At 36.0% G+C, this 19033-nt stretch overlaps 1 protein-coding gene across 2 annotated transcripts in view; it reads left to right on the top strand.

The window, feature by feature from the left end:
• The window catches only part of NPAS3 (neuronal PAS domain protein 3), a 629619-nt gene that overhangs the window by 306401 nt on the left and 304185 nt on the right, over nucleotides 1-19033 (top strand). For both annotated transcript variants that reach the window (XM_021402757.1, XM_021402758.1), the window contains one exon: nucleotides 2294-2376. In XM_021402757.1, coding sequence (XP_021258432.1) covers nucleotides 2294-2376 — 83 coding nt within the window. The remainder of the gene's footprint in view (nucleotides 1-2293; nucleotides 2377-19033) is intronic.

Consider the following 19033-nt stretch of genomic DNA (forward strand, 5'->3'; position numbering starts at 1 on the left):
TTACAACCCCTGTGTATGCAAGTCTTTGATAATATGTCTGGAGGCTTATTAAGGAGGAAAGAAGGATTGTCTTTAAGTCTGTGTCTGCAAAAATAATTTTTTAAAAGCCTTAGTTGCTAGAAAACTTGATGTACTCTGATTTTTTTCATGAAACAGGCATTACAGCAAATAGCAGGCACCACTGTAACTATAGACAAGATGAGACAATGTGAAAAGAAGCAAAATTATTTAGGATCAGAAGATTGATACAGAAAAATGTAGGAGTGAATGAGTGAATACTAAAAACTAGGAAAAGTATATTACACTGGTATGTCTGATCAGTCACTATACTGACTGATGTTAAAAAATCACTACAAGATACAAGTGTATTACCATCTTCAGTTGCACTGTAAAGCAGAAGTTTTGAAGAAAGCTTATTTTCATATGTTGCTACCATCACTATCCTTGAATATGTTCTGAGAAAAGGACTTAAAAAAATACTGGGTCTACAGCAGTCACCATTTGTAATTATGAACTATTGCCTGAATCTGTTTGCAATGAAGCCACCTGTTTGATCAGTACAAATAGCTTAGAATTTCCTGCAAGGAAATTACATGAAGCATCAGTAAGGAAAGATATTACATCTTTAGGTCAATATGACTATCATTTCTTGACATATATCTTACTGATAATGTTTGGCAGACAGTATCATAGAGGACTGAGAAATGTTACTCTGTATTTTGTTTTCAGGAGTGTTAGATTGGCCTCTTCAGTAATGGCATTCATCCATTCTGCTTGTTTTAGTGAATCCCTTGGTATTTTCTTTCTCTAAGCATGTGTTGTTAAGAGGTTGCAAAGGATTAGACCATCAGTGTTTTTGGATATAAATGTTTTTGTGTACACTTCAAAACATTACCTCTTCTGTTTGCTGTGGATATGCCTGGCTTTGGCACGAAGGCAGAAAAGGAAGGGAAACTTCCTGCAGCCCTTTGTCATCTTCTCTGGTCAAGTGACAAATACAATCTGGACCTAAGAAGAAACCTCAGTCTGCAGTAGTAGATGCTTATTTTTGCCTCTTCTCAGAATTGATTTCTGGCTTTATGCTCCTGGCATGAAGAGTTTCACAAAAGATTAGTTTTATGATTTCCTAGCTAGTTATGTAGTTATTTGTGCCTTTAAAACACAACCACCTATTACTGCCTATTTAAGAGTAGAAGCTAATTTCAAGTATCTTTTGCAGCAATTAACATGGATATCTGGAACACTACAGTACTTATTGTAAATACTACCATACCTGTACTTTGGAGAATGCTTGACATCTCAGATGTGATGATAGGACAGCTGTTGCCAAATGTTGACTTTTTAATGTGGTCATAGAGTCATAGAATGGCCTGGGTTGAAAAGGACCTCAAAGATCATTGAGTTTCAACTACCTTGCCTTGGGCAGGGTTGCCAATCACTAGACCAGGCTGCCGAGAGCCACATCCAGCCTTACCTTGAATCCCTTCAGGGATGGGGCATCCACAACCTCTCTGGGCAACCTGTTCCAGTGTGTCACCACCCTCTGAATGAAAGTCTTCCTCCTAATATCTACCCTAAATTTCCCATCTTAGTTTAAAACCATTCTCCCTTGTCCTATCACTATCAACCCATGTAAACAGTCGTTCCCCTTCCTGTTTATATGCTCCCTTCAAGTACTGGAAGGCCACAATGAAGTCTCCCAGGAGCCTTCTCTTCTCCAAGCTAAAAAGCCCAGTTCCCTCAACCTTTCTTCACAGGAGAGGTTCTCCAGTCCTCTGATCATCTCAGTGGCCCTCCGCTCGACCCGTTCCAAGAGCTCTGCATGGTGTTTACTTCATGTCAGATAAATCTCTCTCATATCTTCTTAACTCCTAAGTAATATTTAGTTCTCATCCCTACATCTCAAAACATTAGATTTACAGTTAGTGTCCTTTTCAATAGTATTTTTCACTAATTTCTTCATGCTATCATTGCCACGTACATGAATCCTTCCACAGGGACTTGGGACATATCTGAATAAACTATTCATTTCCAGAGTTATTGGACATTTAAATACGTGTTTATTTGATGTGTTTTTTTCTTTGTTTGTTTGTTTTCGAAAAGAATCCTTTTATCCTCAAAATCGGAGTCACTGAGAATTATGTACCAGTTTTACTTACTATATGCAAGGTTAATTTTAAATTAACACTGGTATTTAAAATGCAAAACATATTTAAATAATTAATGTGAAATGGTGTGATCAGGGATTAGAAATGGATGTGCAGACCTTGCAACATAACTGTTTTTTATTCAGTTATAGGTGCCCAACGCAGGAGAAGTCCCAGTGCCCTTGCCATTGAAGTATTTGAATCTCATTTGGGAAGTCATATTTTACAGGTAAAGAAAAATAAAAGGCTTTTCCTTGAAAAAATCAAAATAACTAGTCAATCCTATTTCTGCCAGTAATTTGAAAACTGTTGGTGTCAATAATTATATTAATGAGAATTTAAAAACTCACACTTCTTTCTTTTTAAAAAAGCCCATGATTGGGACAATTTTAAGGAGAGGGAGGGCATGTATTGTGTAGATGAATGTTTTATTATTTTCAGCTGTGCAGTAAGTGTCTGCTTGGACTTTATGTGTTTCCATGTGTGCATAAAACAGTATTTTGTGTTGTTGATTTCATTTTCCTTATTTTTCATGAACAAATTTAGGGTGTTTTTCCCCCACTTTGGTTTATGAGCACTGCTGCCTCTTTGATATCACAGTTGTCATGATTATATATCACAAATCTGCAGCAATCTGTAAAGACAAAAAATGAACAGCAGCATGCCTCTTTGGTTTCCTTAGCTATGAGATAAAAACTAATGAGATATTTGTCAAAGAATTTAGTCACACTGTTCAAGTAACTATATTCTAGGAGGATTGCACTAAAAAAAAACAGGAACGTGATGGAGATGTTCTTGGGCGTGTTTTGTTTTGTCAGTATTAGTACAACCTTTCTTACTTTGCAATAATCAAAAGTGGAGCAGAAGTAGTTAAGAATGTGAAGTGTTCTGTCAGCAAGGAAAAAATCTAGCACTACCAAATAAAAAACACCCTTTACATGCAGTCTTTTCTAACTACAATATTGAATAACCACACTTATTTAGCAATGTACACAGCTTCTCTATGCAAATATATTGCTTGGTGTATCATCTTTTGAGAGATAAATTAGGATATTATCATGAGAAATATTCCACTTAATTTGAAATGATTGAGAGCTATCTCTCTGTATTACTTCAGCTGTGACATTCAAAAGCACTACGGAAAATGTCAGATTTTTTACATCTTTTTAAAGTAACTAAATGCTGAATAGCAACAAAGATAATTTTAGGAAAACATGAAATTAACCACTAGAATGAATTTATCTTTGGAGCAAAAATCATGAATGAAGTTATTTACTTAGTTGTACATCCTTGGGAGAGACGTACTTCAAGTTTTTGATTCTGTAACCAAACGTTTGCATTATAGACATGGTACCAAAGGTATATACACCAGTATTTGCAGCATTGTTTGAATATTAGACAGAAGTGCTGTTGTCTCATAAATGTAGAAAAAAATGAATAAATAAATGAGATCTTAGTGATATTCCAGTTTATGTAATCTGTCTGTAGTGTTTTGAGTATGTGAACATGCACTACATATCCTAGACATATGCTTATTAGAATATAAATTATAATGATTATCTAGATAAAATCTCATTGAGACTGATTTATTTACATTTGTTAGGTACTAGGTTTGACACTATATGAATATATAATTCAGTTATAAGAAAAAAACTAAGATGTCCACCTTTAAAACTACTTGACATTTTCGTTTTTCACTTATTGTGTATTTAAAAATATTTAGTGTTTTTATTACTTATTTAAACATATTCCACTGTTGTTTTTATTTTTTTTCTACTTATACCTGATAAATCAGGGTGTTTTTAGGATATAACTTTATCAGTGCTCGTAAGTAATCTATATTGCACTTTTATCTGTAACAAGTGGATTGGGAATTTTCAGTCAAAATTACCATCAACATCTTATTGAATACTTGTTGAGGTTTTGCCTTTTCAGAGAGGGTGGTGCCTTTTACCAAATTACTCTCATTCATCTCCCAATTGATAATAGAAACTTCCACTCTGACATTTAAAAGATAATAGATTGTTGGTGATGGATAAAGGACAAAATTAATTAATAATATTCACAAGTTTATTATGGTGTATTAAAATCTTGTCTTACGTAGTAGAGTAGCCAACACTCTGAAGGAAAGTTTAGGCCTAGTATTCAAATGCACCACTTTACAAAGATCTGAACAAACTTCAAAGAATTGCCTTGAGGTATTACAGGTAGAAGAATAATCTTGAGAAGACAGAAGATACAAATAACAACAACCAGATGGACTCTGCAATGGAGTGCTGTTCTAACAAGTTCTCACTTAGTTTGCTGCTTCTGGAAATGATTTGCAAAGCAGTATTGTGATACGTATTGTTTGCAAGTGAAGTGAACAACCTTGCAGAATGATTTTGCCTTGTGACTACCTCTGTTTTGCAGAGTCTGCTGTCTGAGGAATTTGAACCTATATTTTGTTTAATCCCTTTAGCTATTAATATTTTGAAGACTGGGTTAAGTGTAAGCTCAGAAATTAAGGAGCCTCTCTAATCCTCCTAATATTTTGATACTTCAAAATTTATTGACAGACACGTGAGAAGCATGCTTAAAAAGGTGGATGTAATTTATTTAAGATGATTTAAAAATAGAAATGGTGGTGCATCTTGTGATATTTTACATCTTACTTCTACAAGAAAGAAGTCTCAGCCATGTCGGCAAATTCCTAGCCATGGCCGATTACTATTGTATGTCATACTGAAGAGATTCCTGTAGGTTTATAGACAAGGAAACTATCCACCATGTGCTTACAGAAAAAAAGAAACTCCAAAATATGAATACCCAAATGTTGTTATACCAGTATCTCCAAAGTCAGGGCAGAATACCTTTTAAGCATTTTCCAAATAAAATCGCCTGAATGGTAAACAGTAGAAATGCTTGTAATGGATTAATGTTCATTAATTTTTGACAAAATTTCTTATTTGTCAGATTGTGTGCTTTGTTTAGTCTACATTTACCTTCTTCAGTATAATGGTGTTATAATGGGAATAGACTTTGGTACATCTTCAGTTTTACATTTCTATGTATAGATCAGCATTTATTAAATAAATGCAGTAGAAAAGTATTTCTTCCTCCCCCTGCTATTCAAAAATTTAGTTGAAAGTGGTTGTAAAAATTAGCATGAAGATTGTTAGTTTATACAAGGCCCCTGAATTTTTCCTGTAACTTTATTGCTATTGAAGAGGTGTGGAAAAGGGTCAATAACCCCATATTCTTCACATAATCAGGAATGATCAGGAAATGTAGAACTAAATATAGAGAAAAGGGAAAGTTAGTGAATATATTTGCATATGCAAATTAGCTTAATTGATACTGCTTGCCTCTACAGGGATTTTTCATTACAAACTGGAGTGCTACATTGTTCAGCTCATATTGAGTAATTTAGTAACTAATGAGACCAGTTTGCACTAATTTGCATATGATAAATGAGCTTAATTGCAGTAAATAACTTGGAGGCATAATTACTTAATTTTCCTGTGTTGCATGGCTTTTAAGTTCACGTATGAACAACTCAAGATAATTTTGCATATTTAAATTAGTTGCTTTTAAAATTCTTGAACAAAAAAGAACACACCTTACAATTTGAACTCTAAAACAATTAAAAGTAAAATGTACAGTATTTTCAAATAAAATTCAATATTTATAAAAGATATTTTTTCGTTTAAAATACCAATACCATCTTTAAGAATAAATATTTGGAATTAAACACAATGGAATAGCAAGAATAGAAAGAAGGTATTAGTAATATTAATTGAACTGTGTATCTGAACTGTAGTTAGTGGTACATTTTGTATTCCTGCATACAAGAGTGATAACTTTCGTAATTGCATTCTTTGCCTCAACAGCACCTATTTTACTGTTAAAAAACTGTAACACTTTCATATAGGGTTATATTACCATAGGCAGTAAGTTAGACATTAGTTGTCTTAAATTGTGTGTACTGTCCTACCTACTTTTGTGTGAAGAAATCTTTAAATCAACAAGATGCTAAAGTGTCAGAGTGCAGAAAAGCTTTTTTCTTGGTAGATGTTCAGTGGTGAGAACTATCATTAGTAATCATTGTGATATAGATTCCTACCGTAAGTTTCACCAAAAAAAAATGATCCCACTTTTGTTTCTGCCATGCATCAATAATTATTCACCAGATACTGGCCCATTACATCTTTTTGATAAAATTGATAGACTTGAACTCTTGAATTAGACTTTTTTGTGCGTAGTTGTTTTGCAAGTGGATGGCATAGAGTCATGAGCCACAAGAAAGGAACCACATACTGTAGAGATCCAAGAGTGGAACACTGTTCATAATTCAGGAAGGACAGCTGTACTAAAGATAACCTAGCCAAGTCATCTGTAGAATGTACAAGAGCTGTTAGGTCCAGTTCACATTGCAGCAGCCTCATTATCAGCACAGAGTTGATCACGTAAGACAGTTCTAGAATGGGAGCACCATCTGAACTCCCTGGAAGCCACATGTGGTGCAAATGGTATGGTTTGGCTTTACTCCATGCAATGGTCCCAGGCTCTCCATGACTGTGAAGGGCAGTCTAGTGTTAGAGAAACCACAGGCTAATAAATCAATTGATCTATTATATTAGCTTTTCTGTATACAAAGTAAACAAGAAAACTAACCCCACACGGCCTATGAATGTAAGAACCCTGATATACTGTCAACCTTGTGAACAACTGAAAAATGTCTCTAATCCTAACAATTTTTGTTTTGTTTTAAAATATACTACATTTTTTAATAATTGAGGGTAGACTTAAGATTAGATGTAAGGAAGAAATTCTTTACTATGAGGGTGATGAGGCACTGGATGTTTCCACTTTCTCGTGATTATACAGTTAATGCTGTTTTATGAATTGGTGTTTTCAACTACAAGAGATAGAGAAGCAAATATACAATGTGAAAGAAACTTCCATATCAGAATTTATTCTCTGTTGTTCACATGGGTCTTGTAATTAGTTATTTCTGTTATTAGTTTGGCAGTACTGTGACTCTCTTTGAAGGACAATGTTATTCTATCAAGCTTGGCATAGACAAAAGGTAGAAAGAATTCACTATACATCTTCACTACAATATTCAGTCATGTTTGGAAGATGTTTCTATTTACCTATAACTACTACATTGATCATAACAAGACAATGACACTATTCATTTTCTTCTAAAGACAACTTAGCAGAGAGCATTCGAGTAAAGATTTTCATGCATTGTAAATATGTATGTTCAGCATGCAGCAAGTTTAGACTGAAATCCCTGTGAGGTTTTTCTTTTTCTTAAGGCAAAGCAGAAAACAAACAGGGGAAGTTATTTACAGTTTTGCAGTAATGAGCAATTATGGATGAAGTATAAGAATTGTGTATCGAGAGAAGTGTGACCAGCAGATCGAGGGAAGTGATTCTGCCCCTCTACTCTGTTCTCATGAGACCCCACCTGGAGTATTGTGTACAGTCCTGGAGCCCCCAACACAGGAATGACATGGAGTTGTTGGTGTGCGTCCAGAGAAGGGCCACAAAGATGATCAGAGGGCTAGAGCACCTCCCCTATGAGGACAGGCTGAGATTGCTGGGGCTCTTCAGCCTGGAGAAGAAAAGGCTCTGAGGTGACTTTATAGCGGCCTTCCAGTATGTGAAGGGGGCCTACAGGAAAGCTGGGGAGGAACTTTTTAGAAGGGCATGTTTAGAAGGACAAGGGGAAATGGTTTTAAAGTGGAAGAGGGCAGATTTAGACTAGATATTAGGAAGAAAATCTTTACTGTGAGGGTGGTGAGACACTGGAACAGGTTGCCCAGTGAGGTTGTGAATGCCCCCTCGCTGGAAGCATTGAAGACCAGGCTGGATGGGGCTTTGAGCAACCTGGTCTAGAGGGAGGTGTCCCTGCCTATAGCAGGGGGGTTGGAACTAGTTGATCCTATAGGTCCCTTCCAACCCAAACCATTCTATGACTCTATGATAAGTGACAGTGTCATGGAGATACAGAAGATATTTTCTATATAGAAAGTAAATATTAATACTTACACCCTCTAAACATACTGTTACAAATTAAAATTGGCAAAACTATATGAATTATCACAGTAGAACAAGAAAATACTTACCACACAAATGTTTGAGTCTTGCAAAACTTTGGAATGTTTTAAATAGGTATGAACAGTACAAGCTGACATTGTTTAGATGTAGCTCTTTGACTGGCTGGGCTATAACTGAGTGTAAATCCAGTTTCTACCAATATTACAAGGATCTCCATCTGACAAGAGGATGAAAAAAGTGTAAAATAGACAGGAAGGGGTTGGAGTGCTAGAAAATATTAGGGAGATGATTTACCTTCTCATTTGCTATTTTCTGTTGCTCTGAGTATTACAGAATGAGGTTATCTCTGTATAATGGTGGTCAGCACTGAAATATTGACACAAGACTAAAGGCAAGGAAGCAGCAGATGGTAGTGTTGGTGGAGGATTTTTGCAGGCTGAAAAAGGTATTAGCAGAAAAGACTTCTACTGGCTTGGAGATTTGTGTACAGCAATTGCTAATGGTGATGCTTTGTGGTACCTTTGTGAGAATGAAGGAGACCGTTCTATTTCTTGAAGACTGTATTGCTTTACAGGGACAGACTACTAATCAGCCCATGTTAGCATATGTCAAATACAGGCAAAAAAGGAAAATGTGAAAAAAAAAACAAACAGCAAAACTTAGGATATGCTGGGCAACGTAGATCTGTGTGATATGGAAAAAAAAATTATTTAAATGAAGTAGAAGTTAAATTATGCATTAGTAGCCAAAATAAAGTAGAAGTTAGAAGATTAATTAAGAGAAAACAGTTGTAGATCAAACCTTTCAGCAAAGCAATCCTGAACTTTCTCTTGGCAATAAAGAGCTGTATGTAATGTAATTAAGACAGAATGAGTATGTAACAGGTAAGAATTGAAGGTTTGGAAATCACATAATCCCTCCATGAGGAAACAATTTCTATGACACCCAAGTAATGTACTTCGTGTACTTAAATTTTCAATCTGAACTTCATCTTTGTCATCCGGTTTGTCTTACATTTTTTTTTCTTGAGATGGCACTCAGAACAAAACCAAAAGGGGGACAATTTCTCTCAGCAAATTGCTATCCAGAAATTAAATACAAAAAAAGGAGAAAAGTACACATTAATCTGCATCTCTATCCAAAGCCAAAAGTTTTTGGTATGCAACCATTTTTATCTAGGAAAACTTTTATCTAGGGAAGTCTATTATCTAGGAAAACTGAGAATTATATAGAGTTCAGATTATTCATTCAGAAACAGTGACATCACAGTAATAAATTGGATGCTGAAATGCCTTACTATAAACTGAACAAAAATGATGTGTTTATGGTATAAGAAATGACTGCGTATACACAGAGAGAAGTACAACCTCCTAAAAATATAATTTCTCACTGGACAGGATGAAAGAATATAATCTGGAGTATAGTTAAAATGAAAATAATTAAAAAATAGATTGAGGCAAGAGAATGTGTTATATTGAGAAAACGATTGAGAGAAACCCAGTCTACTTGGAAACAGCAATTTGGCATGACATGAAGTGTCCAGTTCTTAACTGGTTGGATACCTCAACCAAACACAGTTCAAAAGCAGGACAGTAGTGTCAATGCTGATATGTTGTGAAAAGAGCCATAGGACTTCAGTAAGAAATGATTAGTATGTCAACTTGGCAGTGTGCCTTTCTGGGGAGATTTTAGACATCTCCAGCAGCAGTTTCCTGTTTCTGGTTTAAGGATACACACTATTTCATCTTTCTGCAGCAAAATATATAATCTACATAGGAATCTGCTCAGGTTTGATTGCCAGTCACCTTAAGCACCTTGTGGATTGCTGATCTCAGAAGATCATCCTCTTGTAATAGAAGTGTAAATTCATTTAGAAAAGATGTTTGTTTATTTTGAACTCTAGAAATCTAACTGTGCATTTTTTCAAGTTTAAATGATTCAGAGTAATAGTAGGTATTTAAGCCAAAAGGAGGTAGAAGAATGCTTTAATAGAAATTTTAATGCTGTATACTGCTTTTCACTGTTGGATGCTGCTTTTGCACATTAAACATGTGTAAATGCCACAGAATGCTATGATATGGTTCTAGTTCTACACCAGTTTAAGTGATAAAGGAGGTTAGCCTGATACATTTCATGTTTCTAGAACGAGCTAGGAACAAAGGCTAGATTTGAATCCGAAAAGGTTAAAGGTTGCACAGACAGCATTGTTAAAAGGGACATCTCTGGTCCATTAGCTGGAACATATAGCAAGAGGATTTCCTGGGTTCAGGAAACCTGAAATGTGCTGATTTGCATACTCCAATTTGTCCCAGTCACAGTAAATGCCTCGGATTGAATCCATAAGGACAGTGTTTTCAGTCTGGAGTTATGTCAAAGATACAGCATCCTACAAGTGACTGCCCAAGGGGTTAGATGTTAAAAGGAGACTGGGGGAGGGGTGGGAAATATCAAATTGTTTTGTAACTGGAGCTTGAAGCAGTTCACTTAAGCCTGCATTTTATATAGCAACTATATATGAGCATGCAGTTTCATTTAATAAAGAAATATTTGATCTGAGCAGAACACAGCATACCATAGTGTGCCATTTAATTCCTGAGAAAGCATTTGAAGAAAATGACATATCTCAGCACTGTTTGTTGACCGTTTTGTTGTCACCTGCTGAGCGTTGTCATTTCCATAGCCAGTGGGCTGTATTGAATCAGACAGAGGGAAGAGGTCATTAACAGAAATGGAGGACTATCTGCAGCCTGTGGATGCCAAAGGAGGAATTTTTCTTCAGATACATCAGCAAAACTCTATTTAATGGAGTCTGCATTCGGCTATGATTTCGGGTTTAGCCATGTTTTGAACTGAAGTAGGGCAGCTTGAAAAGTACAGACAGTATAAACTAATTTGTAGATTCACCAGAAAGAATTATACCTTCTGTGGTGTTTGTAAGGACATAGATAAGGACAACAGGGTCCTGGATTCAGAATGCCTTGATTCTCTTCTTTTGTTTTCCCCCAAATCACAACATTCATTGAGAAAGGAAAAGGGTGTTGATTTAATATAAATAAATAAAAGTGAGGAAAACAAAATTTCAGGTCAATGATGTGCAAATTAACAGTGATATTTTTCTTCACTATCTTGAAACATAGTTTCAAAGATTCCTCATTTCAGATCTAATGAAAATAAAAAGCACTAGAAATAGGCTTCAAGCGTCCTTTGTACTCCTCTGCAATAGAATTGAAGGGCAGTATGTGGCCTGTTTTTCCACAGGATCTGACAAAGGGTAATACTGGGATTTGTGTACACAATCCTTAAATGCAGCATGGACGGTTGAGATTCATGTGAATGCTATTGTTTCAGGCTGCTTTTAACACTGAATCATTTCATTATATCAGCTGTATGCTAATTATATTTTCATACTGTTATTTGCAATGTGAGGTCTAAATAGATATAAAGAAATAAAAAAATTTGGAGGTCAATGTTACACAATACTATGGAAGCTGTAGCCCCAGAGGCAGTGGATTTCACTTGGAAAGAGCAAGCATCTTTACCCAGATTTTAAAACATATAAGAGAATACAAAAATAGTTAAAATAAATGAATCAGGTCTGTGGAGAGTACACTTTGTTGTTGAGTATATTACCTTAAATGTTGCTTAAAAGCAACTGTTTCTATTAGTTGTTGCCAAAATGTCACTGTATTAGAATTTCTACCTGTACAGAAAATAAAAAAGAGAGTGTGGAAAGAAATGGTAAAATTTCCAGAAGCAAGGTAATTGTGTGTAATTACATTGTATCACATTTTCTTTAGGGGACATTTTATAAGGTCACATAAGATACAAATCAATGCTGAATTGTGTTTATTAATTATGCACAGCACTTAGCCAATGAACTGTTTTTATCTCTCACATTTTCTCCACTATATGGAGAACACTATTTAGGTGGACCCTTTGACATTAATGTAAGACTATACCACTTTGATAATGTCTGACTGAATTCAGGTTTGATTGAATGGATTGTAAATTCTTGCTTGCATATTCTAGATAGTGATTTATAGTGTGTATCATTGGCTTCCTTTGTGCTTATTATTTGTTCTTCTGTTCTTCACTTTAATTGTGTCTTCTGCTGAACATAAAGATTTTAATCTTCATGACCCCATTCATAGTTCTCCTAGCACAGAGGCAGTGGACTATTTGCCTTTAATGCACACTTTAAGGAGAAGAAAACATCTGTGGTGGGTGTGAGTCTATGTTCAGAAGTCATCCTTACATTTCCAGTGTGGCCCAAGGTAGAGAACAGGAATTGCTTCTCCCAGGCAACCAAAATTTTGCACTAAAAACTGTTGTGGTTTAGAATTTTGTGGTTTATTTACATGAAGCATTCTGTCAGCAGACAGTTCCAGAAGTAACACGTAAGCCTTCTGTTAAATCTCAGAACAACAAAAAAGCGACTTTAATTAATATTGTTGATAGGATGTCCTGCTAAGCTTGATGTGTTTACTTTTTCTTTTTTAATTTTTCTTTTTTTGTGTGTGTGTTTACATGTCTGATACAGTACTGATCAAGACAAGCTTTTTCATTCTTTACAAATTATGTAGTCAAGTAAAATAAAAGATAGAATACTCCTTTTGATGAAAAAGGGCTAGATATATTAAACTTAACAGTTATTAAAGTGTATTCTAGAGAGTAAAAAACAATTCAGGTTCTCAAGGGTACAATGTTGTATTTTTCTATCAAAACAAAATGAACAAACAAACCTGAAATACTTGTCTGTTTATTTTAAACCCAAGTTTTTTGGCAAAAAGCAGAGTCATGCTTCTGTGTTCTTCTGAGGAGTGGCCGAGGGAGCTGAGATTGTTTAGTCTCAAGAAGAGGAGGCTCAGGGGAGACCTCATTGCACTCTACAACTTCCTGAAGGGAGGTTGGGATGAGGAGAGGGTCAGCCTCATCTCCCAGACAACAAATAGGACCCAAGGAAATGGCCACACGTTTCACCAGGAGAGATTTAGATTAGATATAAGGAAAAACTTTTTCTCTCAAAGAGTGGTCAGGCACTGGAATGGGCTGCCCAGGGAGGTGGTGGAATCAGCGTCTCTGGCAGTGTTAAAGAGGAGTCTGGATGAGGTGCTACGAGGTATGATTTAGTAGCTCAGTGGGTAGTAATGGTGATAGGAGGACAGTTGGACTGGATGATCTTATAGGTCCTTTCCAACCTTGTGATTTTATGATTCTGTGTCCAATTTCTTGCAAGTAGTCATTTTTATGTGTTGCACTTGGCAACACATAAAGGTATTTTCATCTGAATGCTTAGTTGTAGTCTCCAAAAGGTAAGCCTGTGAAAGATCAAACCTGTCTGTTAGCAGGAGAGCAGCAGGAACGGTACCTTCTTGTAGAAAGCCCTGCTCCTTGTCACTGTGCAGGCACTGAGGGCATTGTGGGGTTTATTATTTGTGTCTCCTTGGGCACCTGTGAGTTTGCATGTTAGGACGCAGCAGGCCACATTATGTTGCACATATACTTGCTGAAGAGGATGGGTTATTTTGTGACTAGTCCTTGCATATTTAGGCTACTGACTTTGTACTGCTCCCCACACTTCTAGTGATTGCCAAAAGCTAATTAGCACCATTTGGCATTCATTCTGCAGAAGTTTCCCCAACTCTCAAACAGATTATTCCTGATGAGGGTATGAATTATCTACATGTAGGAGGCTTGGCAGAAAGTGACGATAGCTGCTATTGCTGAATTTAGGAGCTTGTACAACCTTAAACCTTGCACTCAAATGACATTCTCCAGCTTCCCACTTGGAGAGGATTTTGAGACTTAGGACGTGAAAGGAAAGTTATCTTTCCCCATTCTTACCTGAGAAAATGGTTAACATTTCCTGATATATGGGTATTATCAAGCTTTGTTTTGTTCTCAAGTATTCAGATATTGTTGCATTCTAAAGTCAAAGAAAAAAAACTAACAGTACTTTTGTAGTTTTTTCAAAGCAACCAAGGAACAACAGTAGAAAAAGCAGAGCACAGCATTTCAGTTAAAGAGGATTTTATTTTCTCTAGTGTCAAGAATGTGCCTGTCAAGGGTGTCCCATGCAAATTTCTAAGCAGGTGTCAATAATACATTGGCAAATTTTTTACACAATTTCTTATTATATAGAACATTTTAGTGCAGTGTATTTCCTTTTCATAAAAATGTCTTTGTGATGTCATCCAGATCTTCCACTTGCAATTCCTGGCTGCATTATCGAGCAGTAAAAAATTGTTTAGGATTAAAAAGTAATGGATGATATCAGCAGACCTCCCCAGCCACAAGACGGAATGAACATTTACACATTTTTCAGATTCGCTGCACCTGCAAAATTTCATCATCTGTGCCTAAATCACGAGGAACAGTAGAAATACTGGAATTTGATGTGTAGTGGCTTATGAAAGCTTTAAGAGATGAATATGATGCTCAGATAGTACTCCTTAATAGAGAGGAACCACTCAGTAATCCAAGAAGCATGACTTCAGAGCAACAGCAAAGGCAGCAGCAGAGCCAGTGAAGGAAAGCTGACATCCAGATGCCAGTGATACAGGCATCCTATCCAGACTTGGACATATGGGTCCTGCATCTGTCAGCGTTACACCAGCAGTTGGCTCCCAACCTTGAGCAGACTCTGTATTCCCAGTGAGTTAGAGATCCCAGCCAGCACAGTCAGTGAATGGATAAGCCAAGTATTATGAAGCAGTACTGTTACGTTGGAAAGGCCAATTTCGGTTGAAAGATGTCCTGTGAGATAGTTTGAGGGCTCTTCCCATTCATGGCAAGATTGTGATGCATAAGATTTTTTCTGCTTATTCCAGCTGATGAAAAGAAGTGACACAGTGAAAAAATTATAACACTTTTTCAATGCCAGAAGAAAAAGAATCTGTCTGAAAGAGTTGTAAATTACAAGTGTTTTTTTCCCAAGTGGAAAAGAAACATTAATATTTACTTGTTCATTCCCCTGGGAAAGCCTGATATGGATTCCTAAATAAGCCTTGATCTCCAGAAACCCTGAAATGACTTTTTTTTTTTTTTTTTTTAAAAAGAAGCTCTCTTCAAATACTGTCTATTTTCAAAACCCCATGAAGGCTAAATCCTTTTGTGCCACACAGAGCAATCTCAGAAAGAAAATTCTGTGACAGAGATGAGGGCTTCCATTTCTCCCTCCTCCTCCACCATCCCCAACATTTTCTCTATCAGCAAAGGTCTTTGTCCAATAATACTTTTCACTTGTGTAAAATAATGGGAGGGCTGTCCTTCAAACCATTTGAAATAGAAGTATTCATTTCAGAATGAATGCTTGACACCAACAAATATCAAGGACACTATAGAACTGAGAAACTCAGCACATTGGCCTTGTTTAGAAAATGAAGATATAAAAGACAAGAAGATGGAAAAGAAGATTAAACCACCTTCTTTAATATGTAATCCCCTTCAAAAGGTGTCTGGATTCATCAGTGGAGTGTTTCCTTTTTGCCTGATTTTAAGCCTTAGACTAAATTTATTGTAAGCATTAAGTGGTCAAAATGTAAAGCTGAATTAACCTTTGAATAGGCTTGATCGATACTTCTGCACATAGAGAAAAGAGGAGGAAGTGAGTATGAACACGTGCTACTTTTACCAGCTCTACCTACAGCTTTACTTGTATGTTTTAATTTAGAGAAGTTCTGGTAAACTCTTTTCGATATAAATTGTGAATGGTATATAGGGATTACTGGGAGCTGATCTTATATGTCTGAAGGGCTGTAGAAATCTCTATTTTAAATATGAGTGGTACTGGAAGGATTACTGAGAGTGCAGCATGCACTTCATAGCTTTTTAAATAAAAAATGGCAATCCTTTAAAATAAGTATTCAATAATTATTAATTCATTTAGCTAGTGCTATAAAAATGTTAGTCATTTGGAACTAATATGGCTTAACATACCTCTGCCTTGGGGATTTCATTTTAGTTGAACAGTTATGTACTTTTATTTTAAAGTGTTAATAACAGCAACAATAGTACTTCTCTTAAAGGTGAGATTTTATGAAGTGTGTTTTTCATATTTAGCCAGTGCTTATATGGACTGGGAGGAAGTAAGCTTTTGGTTTCATTTTAAAATGGAAATATTTCAAAATTAAAAATAAATAAATCAATATATTAGAAGAAGATAAGGCAAGATAAGGCATCTTTTATTATTTTAACCCACAGATAGGTAAGTTATACCTTTATAAAACAATCTTGACTTGAGATAAAATTGAACGTATAATTAAAAGCAGAAACAAGAATTTCCTCTGCTCAGTTTGTTCTTTTTTCTGTACAATAATAGAGTTCCATTGTATTTTGTTATCTGATGTCATTGATATATACAGTACTGTGAATATTTGTTATTTGTCATGTCACGATTTGTGACATATAGTTCTATAAATGTCGTAGGTATTTGTCATCATATTCTTATATTATTATATTATATTCTCATGAAGCATTTTATGAGTTACGTAGAGAACAAGTGCTTCATATTAGAGAAAGGAAAATAAAACTTCGATGGTAATTCCCTTAAAAACTTCACAGGAAAATACTGAAACCTTTGACATTCTGCATTATTATTTTGCTGCTTGTTCTGTTTCACTAAAACGCATTCAAGCCATATTTTTTTTATTTATTTACTACACAAAAACTGTATCTTTTCTGGTTGAAACACTTCATTTAAACCAAAGCAGCTATGTGATGTTCAGGGCATGCAAAAGGATAATTTTTGAAATAGGAAGGAATTTACAACTATGAAATAAAGCTTTTGTTGTGAATTACCCACTAGAATAAGTTTTCTCTCTTTCTGGACTATAGCAGGAACATGGAGATTAACTGTAACTGTCCAGAACTAGATTTTGTGAGCATCCCCCAGACATTAGTACCTCAGAAGAGCTTAAACTAACATGCATTTTATAAGAATAATTTAAGGAGAAAGGGAACATTTTTTTCTGATTACTGTAATAGCCATTATAGTTATAAGTTACTATTTTCATTGAAGTTTTAAGTAATGTTATGATTATTCTTGTTTTATGTTTATTCATCTAAACTGCTGTGATTTACAGGGGGGGAGAGGGGGAACCAACAGTGCTGTGGAATTCAGCAAGCATTGAATATGATTACATAAAGATGCATGCACTCATTTGTGACCAAATGTGTAGGGTTCTGATCCATTCATGTGACTTCCTCAGCACCATTCATGCTTTGAACGATGCTGAAGTGGAATAATAAGTAAGGCATGTGACAGTGTTGTGATTTTGTTCTCCTTTTACCCAAATACAGTTTATTTTGAAATACTACTACAGAGCTAAGCCTTTAAGTCACATGTAATAAATTTGTAGCTAATCATCTTAAGTCAAATTCCTCCATGAACTTTATGCTACAGGAGCCACAGTATGTTGTTAATGGCAGTTTAAGTCTGAATAAAGGATGAGAGCACCTAGCAAACTAAATTAATGTAGTGTGGAAAACACTGAATACACATAGTTTCTACAAATAACTGCTGGTTTTACAACACAATGCAAGAACCAACATCTTGTAGCGAACAAACAGGCTGAACAGAAGTCTGAGTACTTGAGAAACAAGCCCAGACGCATTTCTCGTCAAAACCAAAAGGCTGTAATGATTACAAAGGCTGCAATGACAATTTATTAGATTTTATTTCAGTTGTTCACATAAATATAACTGGTTGTTTGCTCTGAAAGTGAGGAGAGTTTTCAGTTATACAAGAGAATACCAAAGGAGGAAATCCAGAGCATATTTTTAGCCAGATGTTTTCAGGATATGGAACCAACCAAATGTATTAAAATGCATTTCACTGTTAAGTTCAAATTCCAGAAGTGTTCTATTCTTTATTTGAAATGCAAAAGTTCTCAAATACTAAACAAATGGAACCCCTCAATCTCAACTTTGTAAGTTTTGTTTTGTTAAGAGTGTATAAGCTGGTGAAGGTCCCTAGACAGATGAACTTTATGACAGTATCTAAATGGAAGTTTGCTTCTCTAACTTTTAACACTTTGTTAAGAAGCAAGAAATATTGTTCACTGTGTGGAGCATTTTAAAAAAAAACAACCTACATACATTTTATTCAATGACTCCAATAGATATTCCTGATTTGTATCACTGTTAATCATAGAATCGCCAACGTTGGAAAAGACCTCCAAGATCATCTAGTCCAACCATCCACCTACCACCAATATTTCCCCACTGAACCATGTTTCTTAGTACCAGATCTAAATGTTTCTTGAACACCTCCAGGGATGGTGACTCAGCCACCACTGTGGGCAGCCCATTTCAGTGCCTGACCACTCTTTTGGAGAATAATTTTTTTCCTTATATCCAACCTTTCCCTCATCCAGCAGGCAGGTCACTTGATCACAGAAGGAGATCAAGTTGGTCAGGCAGGACCTGCCTTTTATAAACCCATGCTGGCTAGGCCTGATCCCAGGTTGTCCCACATAATCCAGATGATCTCATTCAAAATGATCTGCTCCATAACCTTCCCTGGCACTGAGGTCAGGCTGATAGGCCTGTAGTTCCTTGGATCTTCCTATGGCCCTTCTTGTAGCTGGGAGTCACACTGGCAAGCCTCCAGTCCTCTGGGACCTTTCCCACAGATAGATGGCAGATGGCGGAAAGTGGCTTGGCAGTCACCTCTGCTAGCTCCCTCAGCACCCTCAGATGGATCCTATCTGGCTCCATGGATTTGTGGCAGTCCAAGTGGAGTAGCAGATCTCTGTTTCCACCTGAATCATGGGGGGTTTATTCTGCTCCCCAGTCCAGACTTCCAGGTCAGGGGATAGAGTACCTCAAGGGTA

Source organism: Numida meleagris, chromosome 6 (assembly GCF_002078875.1).
Source record: "Numida meleagris isolate 19003 breed g44 Domestic line chromosome 6, NumMel1.0, whole genome shotgun sequence".
Lineage (NCBI taxonomy): Eukaryota > Metazoa > Chordata > Aves > Galliformes > Numididae > Numida > Numida meleagris.